The sequence below is a fragment of the Danio rerio genome, chromosome 8 (assembly GCF_052040795.2).
Source record: "Danio rerio strain M-AB ecotype USA chromosome 8, GRCz13ab, whole genome shotgun sequence".
NCBI lineage: Eukaryota > Metazoa > Chordata > Actinopteri > Cypriniformes > Danionidae > Danio > Danio rerio.
Genome location: NC_141028.1, coordinates 13,421,910 through 13,437,837, shown reverse-complemented (window position 1 = coordinate 13,437,837; position 15,928 = coordinate 13,421,910). Strand labels below are relative to the sequence as shown.

The 15,928-nt window shown below is 31.7% G+C and overlaps 1 protein-coding gene across 20 annotated transcripts in view; it reads right to left on the bottom strand.

The window, feature by feature from the left end:
- tjp2b (tight junction protein 2b (zona occludens 2)) overlaps positions 1-15,928 on the bottom strand; it is a 197,722-nt gene that overhangs the window by 38,508 nt on the left and 143,286 nt on the right. For 12 of the 20 annotated variants that reach the window (XR_015496988.1, XR_015496990.1, XR_015496991.1 and 9 more), the window contains 3 exon segments: positions 13,350-13,503; positions 1,413-1,524; positions 236-372 (listed from right to left, as the gene is read on the bottom strand). Coding sequence is in view for 16 of the 20 variants with exons in the window: in XM_087263115.1 (XP_087119241.1) it covers positions 236-372; positions 1,413-1,524; positions 13,350-13,503 (403 nt within the window). In the remaining 4 variants the exon portion in view is untranslated. 20 annotated transcript variants of the gene reach the window in all.

The window sequence follows — 15,928 nt, the reverse complement described above, 5'->3', positions numbered from 1 at the left end:
GACTGTTTGGTCATCTTAAAGTTTAATAGTTTTTTATAGCTATCTTAAAATAGGCTAAAGGAGACTTCATTACTTAGTTTGTAACTCTCTGGTTTCATTTAGTCAGCCCTGCCGTGTTTATATAGCATTCCCAATTCTCTGCCAAAGGATATCAAACCATAACACGTCTAATAACTACACAGTCATTACAGTTTTTACAATCAGCTATGAAGAATTTACAAAATGACGTTCATACGTGGTGGTGGTGGAGGTGGTGGTGGCTCTTCTTCCTGTGGTTCTACTCTCTCCTCCTGAGCTGGATGTGGCTCCTCTACAGTTTTGTATGGAGAAGAAGTGACAGGGGATTTTGTCAGTCTGCTTTGAGGATCCTCCCTGAAAATACAACAGATAAATGTCAGTTATGACGCGACAGCTTCTAAATAACAAAATTCAAGTTCTCACAATATTTAAAACATACTAACAGTTAAGATTTTCCCAGGACAGCCTTATATTTTGCCTCTATTTTAAGTATGCAGACTTAATGTGAAAAAATTAAATAAATTTTTCCTTAAAAGTGCTAATAGTAGCCAACCAGTCAAAGAGATTCTGTTTTTTTTTTGTTTTTTTTTCTAATCCAGCACTTTTCAAGCACTCTCCAGGTGTGTACTTCAAAAGTGTTGCAAATTACATATTCGCATTCATACTTCATCACGTTATATCAGATGCCAGTGTTATAGCATGTTATTACATGGCTGTCTAGCATACTCAATTCTGATTTTTCAGTCGCAACATTCCAAGGTACAGTATGTTATTCCCAGATAACAACTACTGAATAACACAGGCTCATTTGGGAACTCAGGCCACTGTTTTTGACTGTTTGGTGCCTTCTTGTGAATGAAAAACATGTTGGTTAGTACATATTCTTCATTCAACCGGTTTCATTGCTGTCAGATTTACTTTTTTGACTGTTTGGCGCCATCTTGTGACTGAGTAAAGCACAGATTATGGTATGCTCCATCAGCTTCTTTCAGCTGTTTTTGTTTGTCAGCATTGCGTTTAATTAAAGAACTAATAAATTACTACAACTCAGAACTATGTATTGTGTTTAATTTTTATGTTTTGTGTCAAGTAGCCCTGTAATAAGCAGGATAAAGTACATCCAGAAAGATCGTACAGCGAATGTGCTACTTTACCGTGAATGACAATAAACACTTTAATTCTTGAATGCATTTTTTTTTTACCATTTATTATTGAATACAAGTCTAAAACTACAATGGTCATGACATTTTTACTACATTAGTCAAAATTATTATTTCTCTTTTAATTCTTTCCCTGCCAGCATTCCATAAAAAAGAAGTTGCCAGCCACTGCCAGCATTGTTGATCATTTTCTCCTAAATTTGACAGCCCTCAGAATATTTTCATGGTGCTCACCTGGTGTTCTCTCGTGCCACATCATTGGATGAGTGTGAGGAGAGGTCAGATTGGCGTGACCTTTGGTCATCTTGAGGTGAGTAGGAATGGTATGACTCCATCTCGGAAATATCTGAAAGAAACAAAACACTACGATGAGAAATGGAGGCTTTTCCTTTCTCCTTCTTCTTCTGGACAGAAAAAGGACGAGGCCCAGAGGAGACAGAATTACATGGACCCACAACCACAAAGAACAGACCACCGTGTTACTGTCGACTTGGTGTTAATTTTGCCCAAGATCTGCCCCGTTATAACAATCCTTTCTGTTTATATACACTGTGTGATTTTAACCACAGGATTGTCATGCCTTTTTGACCAAAGACACGACCCAAATGGTGGTGATTTACAATGCCTGTGTGACTCAAATGCCCAGAATTTCATAAAGCTGTCATGAAGAGACTAATAGCGGTGTTATACAGAGGCAGAAGGTGTGTCGGACAGGTGTGATTAATCTTTAGGAACACCCTGAGAAAGACAGGAAAAAAGAGGACAGGCAGGAAGTGACATCTACTGCAAAAACAGAGTCTTGGAAAGCAGAGATTAGATAGTGCTCACAGCACATGTTAAAGCTACATTGACAGTTAAAGGAACAGTTTGCTAACAATAAATACGAATTGAAAATCCAGTCACCATTTACTCACCCTCATGTCATTCCAAACCTGCATGACTTTCTTTCTTTAATGAAACATCCAATTTAAGACTTTTAAAAAAATAAAGTTATTAAATCATTAAATTTTTTTGTTGCAGACAAATCACTAAATCAGTCAAACATTTAAGAGCTTGATCAGTTTAATTTGTGACTGAACCACAAAGTCGTATTTGTAAATTAACTGAATCAGTTCAGCTCAAAAGAATCACTTAATCTTGAATCAGATTGATTTGGTTCAAGCTGAGTAAAATAATTGTTTAAATCTACACTTTGATTTATCTTTCATGAATCACTGTAAACAAATCTCTGTCATTAAAGCCTCATTTGGAAATGAATCATGCAGTCTGATTTGGAAATTAGCTTATTAGTTCATTTTGATAAACATCAGCACAAAATACAGACTTAATGTTGAATCAGATCAATTAGGTTCAAGTTGAGTCAATAATTTGGTTAAATCTCCACTTTGATTCATCTTTCAAGAATCACTGTAAACAAATCTGTCAATAAAGCCTGATTTGCAAATAAATCATGAGGTCTGATTTAAAAATTAGCTTATTAGTTCATTTTGATAAACATCAGCACAAAATACAGACTTAATGTTGAATCAGATCAATTAGGTTCAAGTTGAGTCAATAATTTGGTTAAATCTCCACTTTGATTCATCTTTCAAGAATCACTGTAATCAAATCTCTATCAATAAAGCCTGATTTGCAAATGAGTCATTAGGTTTGATTTGAAAATTAGCTTAATTGGTTAATTTTTATAAACATAAGCTCAAAAGACAGTCTTAATGTTGAATCAGATTGATTTGGTTCAAGTTGAGTCAATTATTTGGTTAAATCTCCACTTTGATTCATCTTTCAAGAATCACTGTAAACAAATCTCTGACAAAAAGCCTGATTTGCAAATGAATCATGCAGTCTGATTTGGAAATTAGCTTAATTTATTCATTTTGATAAACATCAGCTCAAAAGACAGACTTAATCTTGAATCAGGGATACTTCAACCCAGTTGAGTCATTGACTCCTTTAATCATGATTTCATCAAAGTCTTTTCTATGGTTCATCTTTTAAAAATCATCGCAATTGAATCACCAGAATTAGTGAAATAACAGAAATTACATCAGCCTAGTTTGTATGTTTATTTTGGAAACCAGCTCAATCTGCTCATTTTGAAATAATCAGCTAAAAAGAATGACTGATTCACTGATTCGCCGAATCAACTGCACTGATTCTCAGGTTAAAAACATTAACTTAATATTCATTTATGCTGCAGAAAAGAAAGCAGGTCTTGGGTTTTTGTAATGACACGAGGATGAACCGTTCCTTTAATTTCTCCACCTAGCGTTCTACTTTGTCCTAGATAGTTGAGAATTATTGTTTACAAGTGAAACCCACATAAAAGCAGAGCAAGAAAATGCAGAATGGCTCTGGAAGAGAGAGCAGGAGAGAAGCAGTGACGGCCGGCCGGGGAGATAGAGAAGAGTTACTGTGTGGTCTGCTGGTGCATTAACAGAGCTCTTCTGGAGGGCGATACACCATGCCTGATCTCCAATCTAAAACACACTCCTTCAAAACACTGTTGCCCACCTGCTCACGGCTCAGGGTGGGTTAAAGTGCACTGCTAACAGAGTAAACAGAGGAAAATACTCCCACAGCTTCATCTGCAGATCAAAATACTATACAGTAAAATACACAAATAATTGCTAATGTCTTTGACCCATATGTAAAGAAATGTTTGATGGTATATTGGGGTCTGAATGAGACCATAATGAGAATCTGATATTGTAACATTTGATTTAACTAACCTCGTCCAAACTTGTTTTGTCTGTATCCAAAGTTCAACAGTGATAAACGTCTATTATGTCTTCCTATTATGTCCCTTTTTACAAGATGTACTGTAAAATAATTATCTGTTGTCCCTGGAGTGTATGTTTGCAAAGTTTCAGAACAAAATGTCCCACAAATAATTGTTTATAACTCTTTGAAACTGCCCCTTATAGGCTTTGATCCAAATTGTGCCATTTTGGTGAATGTCGCTTTAAATTCAAATGAGATTGAGCTCTTTTCAAAAGAGGGAGGAGCTAAAAGGCCTGTGTGTCAGCATAGTGGCAGATAGATTCAAAACAGGACTAATGTTATCTTAGTGAAAATCTGAAAATGTCAAAAGAAGTGTCTCAGAAGAAGGACGGTTGCTTCTCACTCAGGGCTGTTTATGCTAATGAGGGAGAGATTGTCACTAATAAGAGGGGCTTTCCCTCGCTGATAACATGTACAAAGGGAGAATGTCAATCAAAGTGTTTCTACAGGCTGTTCTTATCAAATGTGAATATTTAAAAATAAAATTAATTAATTTTATCCATTAGAAGCTGCTTATTTTCACAGACTGATGCCACAAAGCTGTTTAAACCACAAATAAAATTGATTTTTGCCTAATAGGGCCCCTTTAAATTGGGGTTAATTATGAAAATAATGTTTAAGAATTCTAAAAAATCCATCCAAACTAATCATAGGATATAAAATTAACATGTAAAAATGATTTGTGTGTAATATAGAGTCATAAAATGTCTCCAGCGTGGGGAAAATAAAAGAAATATTTGCAGCAAAACAAATGTGATAGAAACAACTCTATTTTAGAATCCAGCATCTACATATAATAAATATATTACAATAAAGCAGTCATTTAAACAAGGTTACCACAGGTTTTAGCAAGCTAAATTTAAGACTTTCCTAAAACCATTATGAATGAAATTTTAGACTCATACAGGGCAAAACGCTAAGGTTTTTCAAATGGCCCAAATGGAAATATTTTTATTTGCCTTATCACACTTTTTTTTTTAATAATTTAATAAATGTAATAAATAATTAATAATAAATAATAAAAATAATAATAATTTAATAATTAGAAAATACACATTTTAGTTAATTATGAGCAATATATTTTGAATATTGTGTCAAAACAAGCAAGCTCTAGTTGCTAATCATACGCTTTTTTTCAACATAAACTTTCTTTAAAAAAATTTTATTAATTAATTTTTACCATTTTTACGATGAGAATCTTTACCATTTATATTTGCAGATTCCAAGCAACTGTTTAAACCATAAACAGAAGTGATTTTTGCATAAGAGGCCCTTTTAAATTAGGGTTAATTATGAAAATAATGTTTTTTTTTTTTAATCCATCCAAACAAATCATATGACAAAATTTAACCTGTTTTTTTATTAAGAGGTATTTATGTGACACTGGTATTAACTAAACCAAATTTTTGGGGCCTGCAAACTTTTAAAATCAGGATTATTTTGGTAATGTGTTGTCGATATATGACGCATTGAAATGAAAAAGTTGAAATATTATGTTTTGAATCAAAAAGCAGCTGTTACATACCCTAAAATATGTTTATTGTTACTCATTTTTAGGATTTTTTTCATCTGGTTTACATACAATTCATCTTGATACAATTAATTTAAATTCAGCTGCAGATTTTGACTACTTTTTATGGGTACTCAAAAATCTGCTATATGATAAAAGCATCTGTGTTAAATATACTTTGGATTTAATCTCAAAACTGGCAGGTGCATCAAAACAACAACATCAACAACGACAGCACTGTTTTGCCTACAGTGTCTCAAAATAAAATTGAAAATCATAAACAGTATCCCTCTACTCTCAATAAGTTGAAGCTGAATCTTTTTTTGTGCTTGTGATGGGTTATGGGTCAGATTATTTGTGGATTATTAAGCTGTGTGTAGGAGTGCTGGTGTTTTCCAGACTGTGGGGGAGAGAGGCGTGTTTCCATCTGTTGGGAGGGGATGAAATTACAGCCCGTCTCTGATGAGAGGAGGACAAACCACAGAGCAAAGACAGCTGTGTGTGTGTGTGTGTTCATCAATACAAGCCAAAACAGCACTGCCAGGAGCTCAGCTTCACACACTTTACCCTTTTACTTCTGGAAGACCCCTAATCCCCTAATACCTCTCTCTCTCTCTCTTTCTCTCTTACATGTGCATATATATATATATATATATATATATATATATATATATATATATATATATATATATATATATATATATATATATATATATATATATATATATATATATAATTATTATTAAGAAATAATGTATACATCTTTTTTATTCTTAGAAAATAAATTACTTATTTTTAAAATTTTATTAAATAATAATTTGAATAAGGATAATTATGATAGCAATTTTATGTAATAATCTACAATTATTTTAATTATAATAAACTATTTAATTTTCTTATCCCTTTCTTTCTCTCATATATATTTATTTAATAAATAATGTAAACATCTTTTAGTTTAGAATTTTATCTTTCATTTTACAATTTAAAACATAAAATACTACTTTTCAAAACTGAATTAATTAATACTTTGAATAATAATGATTATTATTGCATTTTATACACATTTATTTTATATATATTATATTATATTTTTCATTTTGTCCAGTTTTTCTTAGTTCTTTCTTTCATGCTTATTAATTAATATATATATATATATATATATATATATATATATATATATATATATATATATATATATATATATATATATATATATATATATATATATATATACTGTATATATATATATAAATATACTGTATATATATATATAAATATATATATATATATATATATATATATATATATATATATATATATATATATATATATATAAATATTTTTTTTTAAAGAAATAATTTTTATTTTTTACTCTTAGAAAATAAAATTCTTCTTTTTTTTAAACTGAATGAAATATTTTGAATATTTATTATTGTAATTTTATACAATATTATTCAATTATTTTAATTATGATATTTACATTACATCTTCTTTCTTATTTCTTTTTGTCTTTCTTCAATATTCATTCATTTGTTTGTTCATAAATTGTATAATGTATTTATTTTAATAAGTAATTTATAATTTTTTAAAGAGAGAATGTATTTATCTTATTTTTTTCTTATTTTTCAAAACTAAATTAAATAATCATTTAAATAATGATCATTATTATTATATATTTATATAATATTATTCAATAATTTAAATTCTAATATTAAATATATATAATAATTTTTCCATTTTCTAAAGTTCAACTCAAACTCTGCCAGACACCATCAAGTGCCACCCAACTGTACTCTAAGTGTCTTTTAAATAGAAATATGTTGCACTATAGATATGAAATGCATTCTTTCATTCATTCATTTTCCTTAAGCTTGTCCCTTTATTTATCAGGGGTCGCCTCAACGGAATGAACCGCCAACTTATCCAGCATATGTTTTACACTGTGGATGCCCTTCCAGCTGCAATCCAGCACTGGGAAACATCCATAGACTCATTTATACACTACGGCCAATTTAGTTTATTCAAATAATCTATAGCGCATGTCTTTGGACTGTGGGGGAAACCGGAGCAACCGGCGGAGACCCGCACCGGCAAGGGGAGAACATGCAAACTCCACACAGAAACTGCAACTGACCCAGCCGGGGCTTGAATTAGCGGCCTTCTTGCCGTGAGGCGACAATGCTAACCACTGAGCCACCATGTGTCACCATATTAAATGCACTCTTTTACTATTATTATCGTTATTTAAACAGTATTAACTGCATTCATCTGAACCGACATTTAATTTCCCACAAATCTATCTGAGCATAAACACAGTACTGATTTCACAACAGCAAGCCTCGAGTTTTACAATTCGCCATATTCAAGCATGTTAAACGACAGTACAGTCACTGCTTCTTGAATACAATGAACAATGAAAATGAGGAAATGGCTGAACGCCGGCTATCACATCATCTAGTCGACATGAAAAGTAGCACACAATGGTGCGCAAGAGCCAATAAACAGTACGTGCTGCATTTTTATGGCAGAGTGTAAATCATGTCTCAATTCAACTTCTCTACTCTGCAAACACACACACACACACACACACTCACACAGAGACACACAGAACCACAGACACACACAGAAACACACACAGAAACACACACTCACATAATGCCTACAGTGACTGTATTTTCCACCAGCGCCGAATGCAAATGTGAAATAGAAATGCATTTAGCTGAACCGTCTTGATCAACTCAACATGCAGATGCTTACTCTACTGAAATTTACTTCCACCCGCATTTCAAAATCCTTGAAGATGGAAGATATGAGCCATATGATATCCTGCCGTCCCACCCTGATAACAGCTGAAGAGAATGAAATAGCATCTGAAAGATTAGCCATGTTTCACTATCAGGCCTGCGCAGCGTTATAAAATATCTCCAGCGTGGGGAAAATGAAGGAAAATTATTTCACGAAACAAATCTCCAGCATCAACATATGATAAATGTATTACAATAAAGCAGACATTTAAAAAACAGATTATATTGTATTTTTAAAGTGCCCTAATATTGTTGAAGCCCTCTACAAGAGTTTTAATTACATCTAAAATCATAAAACTCTGAAAATTACCATTCGTTTGAATCAATTTAGGGCTTAAAATCCACGTTTGCTGGACATTTTTAAATATTTTTGTTTTTATTTCCAACTGAAACTGAATGCTGAGTAGGGGGCAGGGCTTCCTTTTTGCCCATCATTCCCTCATAGAAAACTAACAGTAAGAGAGGCTTGGCTAGAAATATTTTGGATGAAGCTATCAAACTGACGTCACCAGAGAAGGACCGCCACTTCAAATGCAAATGGTCAGATTTCAATTGAAGGTTACCAAAACAAATAGCTTTTTTTTTCAGTGGATTAACATGTACGGATTCATTGTTCAGCTAAATTATATCAACACATTATAACAAAACAAAACGTTTGATTTTACGTCAACTTTAAAGTCTGTAAGCCCCTCCCTTAAATAAGCCAACTCTGTTCTGATTGGCTAGCTGGCCGAGTCTGTTTTGATTGGTCTGTGTCTATTCTGTGTCCGAAATGGGTGTGCCAGTACCAGTGTTTCAGAGAAGCGGGCAGGTGGGAATTATGCAAGCAAAACATTGGCAGCAGGCAAAATATTTGAACATTATGACTTGTAAAGGTGATTCAACACTTTCTACTGAGAGACTATTGATGTCACCTACTTATGCTACATCCCAAAAGCATGTACTTTTTTTGTGAAGGAAATATACAAACTTTTGTGTGTGGCAGAAAACTCACAGAACTTTTTTTTATTAGTGGTTATAGTTCTAACTGAATTCGCATCTTACACTCAATGTATTGTGGGAAATATTATAGGTTAGAGTACACAGATTTTCACATCAAATTGCCACTGGAAATAGGAGACAATCCGTGTAAAGGTCTTTGCACAGTGAGTCTTAAATATTTGTATGTTTTTTTTTGTTTGTATTTATTATCATACAGATATTTCTGATGCATATTATTGAATCCAAATCAGTGAAGGAAAAAAAAAAACTTTAGCAAAAAACAATACAAAAATTGTTCAATAAAAGAAAAAACAGCTAAGAAATATTGTGTCTATTGAAATATATTGATTCTGAAAAAATATATAAATGTGATTGACAACGTGAGGTTTAATTAATTTATTTTTTATTAAAAAATTAAAAAATTTAAAAGTTTCGAACTTAATGTGCAATGAACTTAACTTTGGAATACTCATTTCAGCTTACTATAATTTGGGGAAACACTTGCAAATTAAGCTAATAGCTAAAACGCAGCAAATATCTTTATTTATTTAGCATTTTTGTTATGAACAGCTTTGGAGACTGTTTAAATGAAAGGACAGCTACACAAAATAGTTTTTGAAAACCCAAACAACCAACTCTTTGATCATTTGTGTCAGTAGTGCACCTCGAATAAACAATGTTCAGACAAAAGATGGAAAACACATACTTGTTTGGTCACTACTACCTGTGATTTGCCATCATGTCTACTATCCACGTTCTAAAAAATGCTGGGTTGTGGCAAATATGGCCAAACTTTTAAAACGTTTAAATTAAATTAAACCGAAAAAATTTATCCAACATTGGGTTTGTTCCTATTTACAAAACCCAAACAATTTTTCAGAGTGCATTAAGGATTTTTAGTTCAAAAATATTAAGGGATTCTTATCTAAACTTCTATGCTTATTCTGTTATAAGCATTTCTGTTCCCTATCTAGAAAAACATGCAATCTGGGAAAGTCTGAACAAACTTACTATACTTTTATCTTACAATATATACTGTTATCTTTCAGTCAAAACAACAAAAGGAACTCAGAAATGCATGCATTAAATGAGTAATCTGGAGTTTATATATCCAAACATTGTGTTGATACAGAAGTCTGATATCAACAATGGAACAGGGAAGAGAGAGGTGAAATACAAGGCCAAATAAATACACGATTGCAAACAGTGATCCGTTTTTCAATTTGTCTCTTATCTGGTATCATAAGCATAACTTATTATGTACTTATTATGCTAATGTTAAGCATAAGTAGCCTTAAGCATTGTATACTGTATTACATATCTCAAATGTTGATCAGAATCCACATCAAATCATAATCTGTAATTATTATTTTATAAGCTTGCTGTTCTCTAAAAGTGCATATTTAGGACTGTACTCCTTTTACATGTCTTAAATGTCGTTAGCTAGCATTTAGCATTGCATGCTTTAGGCCCAACAGTGTAAACATGGCTATCATGTCATCATTCTCCACCTTGATGAAATAAGTCACCACCACACACATGTAAAATTGAGCAGACTTATTTATTGATTAAAAGAAGCTTTTAAAAAAAGAGGTTAGCATAAAAATATGAGAGCACAGTGTTAAGGCTTTACAGATTTGTTGAGGCACAATCATGATTAAAGATTAAAGGCAACCAGACTTTATGTTGTGTCTCTGCGGTCCATCAGCTAAAAGTATGACATATCTGTATTATCTGCAAAAAGAGAACACAAAAATAGCATTTCTGGCGTAAGCATGCTGTTTGCTTTTCTCAGGCAAGCCCATCTTTCTGCCGTTAACATATTAATTGAGTTGCAAACAATTGACTGTTAACATTGTCTGTGTACAGTAATTTTTTTTCAAGGTTAAGATACCTGCTATTAACATCAATATATATATATATATATATATATATATATATATATATATATATATATATATATATATATATATATATATATATATATATATAGTTGAAGCCAGAATTATTAGCCCCCCTTTGATTTTTTAATTTGATTTTTCCTTTAGATTTTTCCTTTTTTAATTTTTTCTACAAATGGTGTTTAACAAAGCAAAGAAATTTTCATAGTATGTCTGATGATATTTATTATTCAGGAGAAAGTCTTTTGTTTTATTTCGGTAATAAATAAAAGCAGCTTTTAATTTAAAAAAAATAATTTAAGGTAAAAATTATTAGCCCCTTTAACCTACTTTTTTTCTCGATAGTCTACAGAACAAACCATTATTATACAATAACTTGCCTAATTACTCTAACCTGCCTAGTTAACCTAATTAAGCCTTTAAATGTCACTTTAAACTGTATAGAAGTCTCTTGAAAAATATCGAGTCAAATATTATTTCATTCATCATGACAAAGACAGATCAGTTATTAGAGATGAGTTATTAAAACTATTATGTTTAGAAATGTGTTGAAAATCTTCACTCCGTTAAACAAAAATTGAGGAAAAAAATAAACAGGGGGGGCTAATAAATCCGTACTGTATATCTGTAAAACTGTATATCTAATCCATTGTCAACACTGTTCATTTTGTTAGTAGTGCAACGTTAGCACAAGATAATTTTAGTGCAAAATAAATGCAGTCAACACATTGATCATGATCTTGCTCTTTTAAACATAATTTGGGAAATATTAAAAAAGAAAAAAATTTTTTTTTAAATAATTTTATAATAATATACCCCTGATAAATTAATAATTAATAATTCTAACTTCAACTGTATATAGAAAATTCAGTTGTATATGTAAAATTGGTAAACATTAAAATATGCAAAAATACATAATAGTAATAATAATATATAAGCATGTGCTGTGTGCAAATAAGACAAAATGTAGTATATAAATCCATAATAATAATATGCACACCATCTAAAATTATTCCAATTAAATGTATTTAAATTAAATGTGAATTACAATATAGTATGCGCTAAAGCTTCTGTTTTTTTATGACCAAAAACTGTAATGTTAATTTATTATTTTCAATTTTTCATTTTCATTAATTAATTTAATTATTCTATTTTCTTTAGATTTCTAAATATTACACACACACACACACACACACACACACTAACACACACACACACACACACACATATATATATATATATATATATATATATATATATATATATTTTTTTTTTTTTATTATTTTTTTTTTATTTTAGGCCTTGTAATTATTTTGCAATATATTATTATATTATTATTTTATATCAATTATCATTTCATAATTAATAATATCTCCATAGACTACCTAAAATATGATAAACACTTTTTTAAAACATTCATTTTTTTCAGTTAATGTGATTTTTCTTTCTAGTAGCACAGATTATTGCAGTTATGTTTTTAGTTTGACCTATATCTTCCAAATGAACAGATTTACAATTCTTAAAAAAAGAATAAAAAAATCAGATGTGTTCAATAATAAATAATAAAAATGTGTAAAAGTTGAATCTTATATCTAAAATGCAGGTTTTCCTTTAACACTGCTGTCATATTATAGTGGGTGTAATAACTCATTCCATTCAGTCTTCCATAAATGCTTTGTCTTCTTATACTCTATTTGATGCGCTCAACTTGCAGTCAGATCAACCGAGACGGATGTTAACAGCAGGTAAAAAAAAAAAAAAAAAGCCCACAAATTTCATCTCTTTGCCAAAAATTGACCGTCTGTGTCAGAAAATAGAGTCTTGTTTTTCTAAATGACTGCATGTTCTTATTAAACATACTATCAGTCTATATCTATACGGCTAGAGGAACTTAATGACCCGTTTGCGAGTATAGTTGAAATGGTGCTGCTAAATGATAACCCTGCTCCGACACAGACAGCGACAAATTGGCTTTTATGCTTCAGTGTTCATTTAGACTCTATTAATAGTGATCCGCATAATTAACACTAATTTATTACAGCTTCTGCGGCTGGCGAATGTGTATGTGGCGTTACTAATCAGATTTATCCGAGCCAAATCATGCTATCTGCTTTTAATTAAAGTGTGGTGTTGGAGAGCAAACAGCAGGAAGCGCTAGTCTACGGTTGAGAGATGTATGCTAGTGGGATCTTACCGTCCGGCTCGGAGTCGCTGTCGGCAAGGGCAGGGATGCGCACCAGGATCTGCCGATGGTCTCTCTGGACCACAAGCTGAAGTTTGCCTCGGGATTTCTCGATCAGTTTGCCAGCGTCACTCAGAGAGAGGTTTTCCGTCACCGTCCCGTTGATCTGGAACAAAACGAAGATGCATAAATTTTGGTTTGAGTGAACCACAAAAGTTTTGATTGATATTATACTGGATTTGGGTGAAAAGTTAATGGACATAGAATTGAAGTGTAAAATTACTAGCCCTTCTGTGATTTATTATTTCCAAATATTTCTTAAATGATGTTTAAAAGAGAAAATGTTTTTTTCACAGTATTTGTACAGTATTTATCTATGATATTAATTCTTTAATTTTTTATATTATTAGCCTTCATAAGCTATATTTTTTTTTGATTGTCTACAGAACAAACTATCGTTATACAATAACTTGTCTAATTACCCTAAGCTGCCTAGTAAACCCAATTAAGCCTTTAAATTCCCCTTTAAGATGAATCTTGAAAACATCTAGTCAAATATGTGCTGTCATCATGGCAAAGAAAAAAGAAATCAGTTATTAGAAATAAGTTATTAAAACTATTATGTTTAGAAATGTGTTGAAAAAAATCTACTTTCTGTTCAACAGAAATTGGAGGGAAGATGTACAGGTTCTAATAATTAAGGCGGTCTAATAAGTCTGACTTATGTACTATATATTATATATATGTTGTTGGCAAGGCTGGAAAATCTGCAGATATTTTTCATTATTTGAACAAAAATTACATTGATTACTTTCTTATTTGATATTGTCATCTTTTAATTTCAATTCATATTTAATTTTAGCTTTAGTTATTTTTATGCACAAATGCAACTGTTACATATTTGATAAAATGCAAATTGTTTATAACAAAAAAAAAATTCACATTTAATACATTAATTTATTTTCTTTTTGTCCCTTTATTATTCAGGGTATCCAAAGCGGAATGAACCGCCAACTTATTCCAGCTGCAACCCAACACTGGAAAACACCCATACACTCTTGCATTCACAAACATACACTACGGCCAATTTAGCTAATTCAATTCACCTATAGCGCATGTCTTTGGACTGTGGGGGAAACCAGAGCACCCGGAGGAAACCCACACCAACACGGGGAGAACATGCAAACTACACATAGAAATGCTAAATGACCCAGTCGGGGCTCGAACCAGCGACCTTCTTGTTGAGGCAATTGTGCTGCAAACTGCACCACTGTGATACCCGTACATCTAATACAACTTCTATATAAATATGTATATATTTTGGTTTTGCATTATTTTGGTATTTAATACATTTATATAGACACACACACACACACACACAACCTTACACACACAAACAAACAAACACACAGACACACACACACAGACGCACACACACATTCACTCACAAACACACACACACGCGTGCACACGCGCGCACGCGCGCACACGCGCGCACACACACACACACACACACACACACACACACACACACACACACACACATTATGTAAATACAAATTGTTTTCATTCAATTAATTCACGACAACACGATTCAATTAATTGTGAATAAGGTTTGACGGCACTAATCTACACACATTTATTTTACATACAGGTGTAATGAAACATCATAATATCAAGATACTAATATAAAAATGAGACTGCATATCGCAGATGTAAAAGATATGATTTGCAATATCGTGCTTGTTTGACTCAATCACACGATTTCAGACTCAAATGGAATCGGAAGTTACCCCTTAAACAAGACTCGAATATATATATATATATATATATATATATATATATATATATATATATATATATATATATATATATATATATATATATATATATACACACACACACTCATCATTTTTTACACATCTCTAGTTGTGCATTGGCACAGAGTTAGACCTCTTTCTTGACTTTACACAGAAACAGCAACTCCTGCGGCATGTCATAACTTGCATTGACGCTATTGGTTAAATGCCGGCAAAGTACAACACAGATGCAGCTTGAAGCAGAAAGCCTGAGTATGTCTGCGGCCTGGATGTATTATAAAGTTGATGACAACAAAATTGCCTGCAGGGTATTTTAAGTGGAGGTGTTATTTGTTTTTGTATTAGATTTTTTATACTTACTGTAGCACTAAAGTTCAAAAGTGAAGAATTCATGTTATTTATTACTTGATTGTTCAAGCTACCTCACAGAAGTTCTCTGTTTGTAAACAGAGTTGTTGAATGTTAAAACAAGGGGGATTAAATACAAAATAAAATAACATCCTGGATCTTTTTCTTTGCTCTTCTTTATTCTTTTTTTATGTATTATAGAAGTATCGGATCAGGTTTCGGTATCGGTAGGTACTCAAAACACTCAAGGGCAAAAAAGCCTGATCGGGATATAATATACAGTATATATAGTATAATTCACCTGTAATTTAACATTTTTTCACTTAGCACTTCAAATAAAACCTTATTTTAATAAAAAGTCTTATTTCTTTTTTGTTCAAAAAAGTTTAAATCTTAGAGTTGTTATTTAATATTTGCATGTTA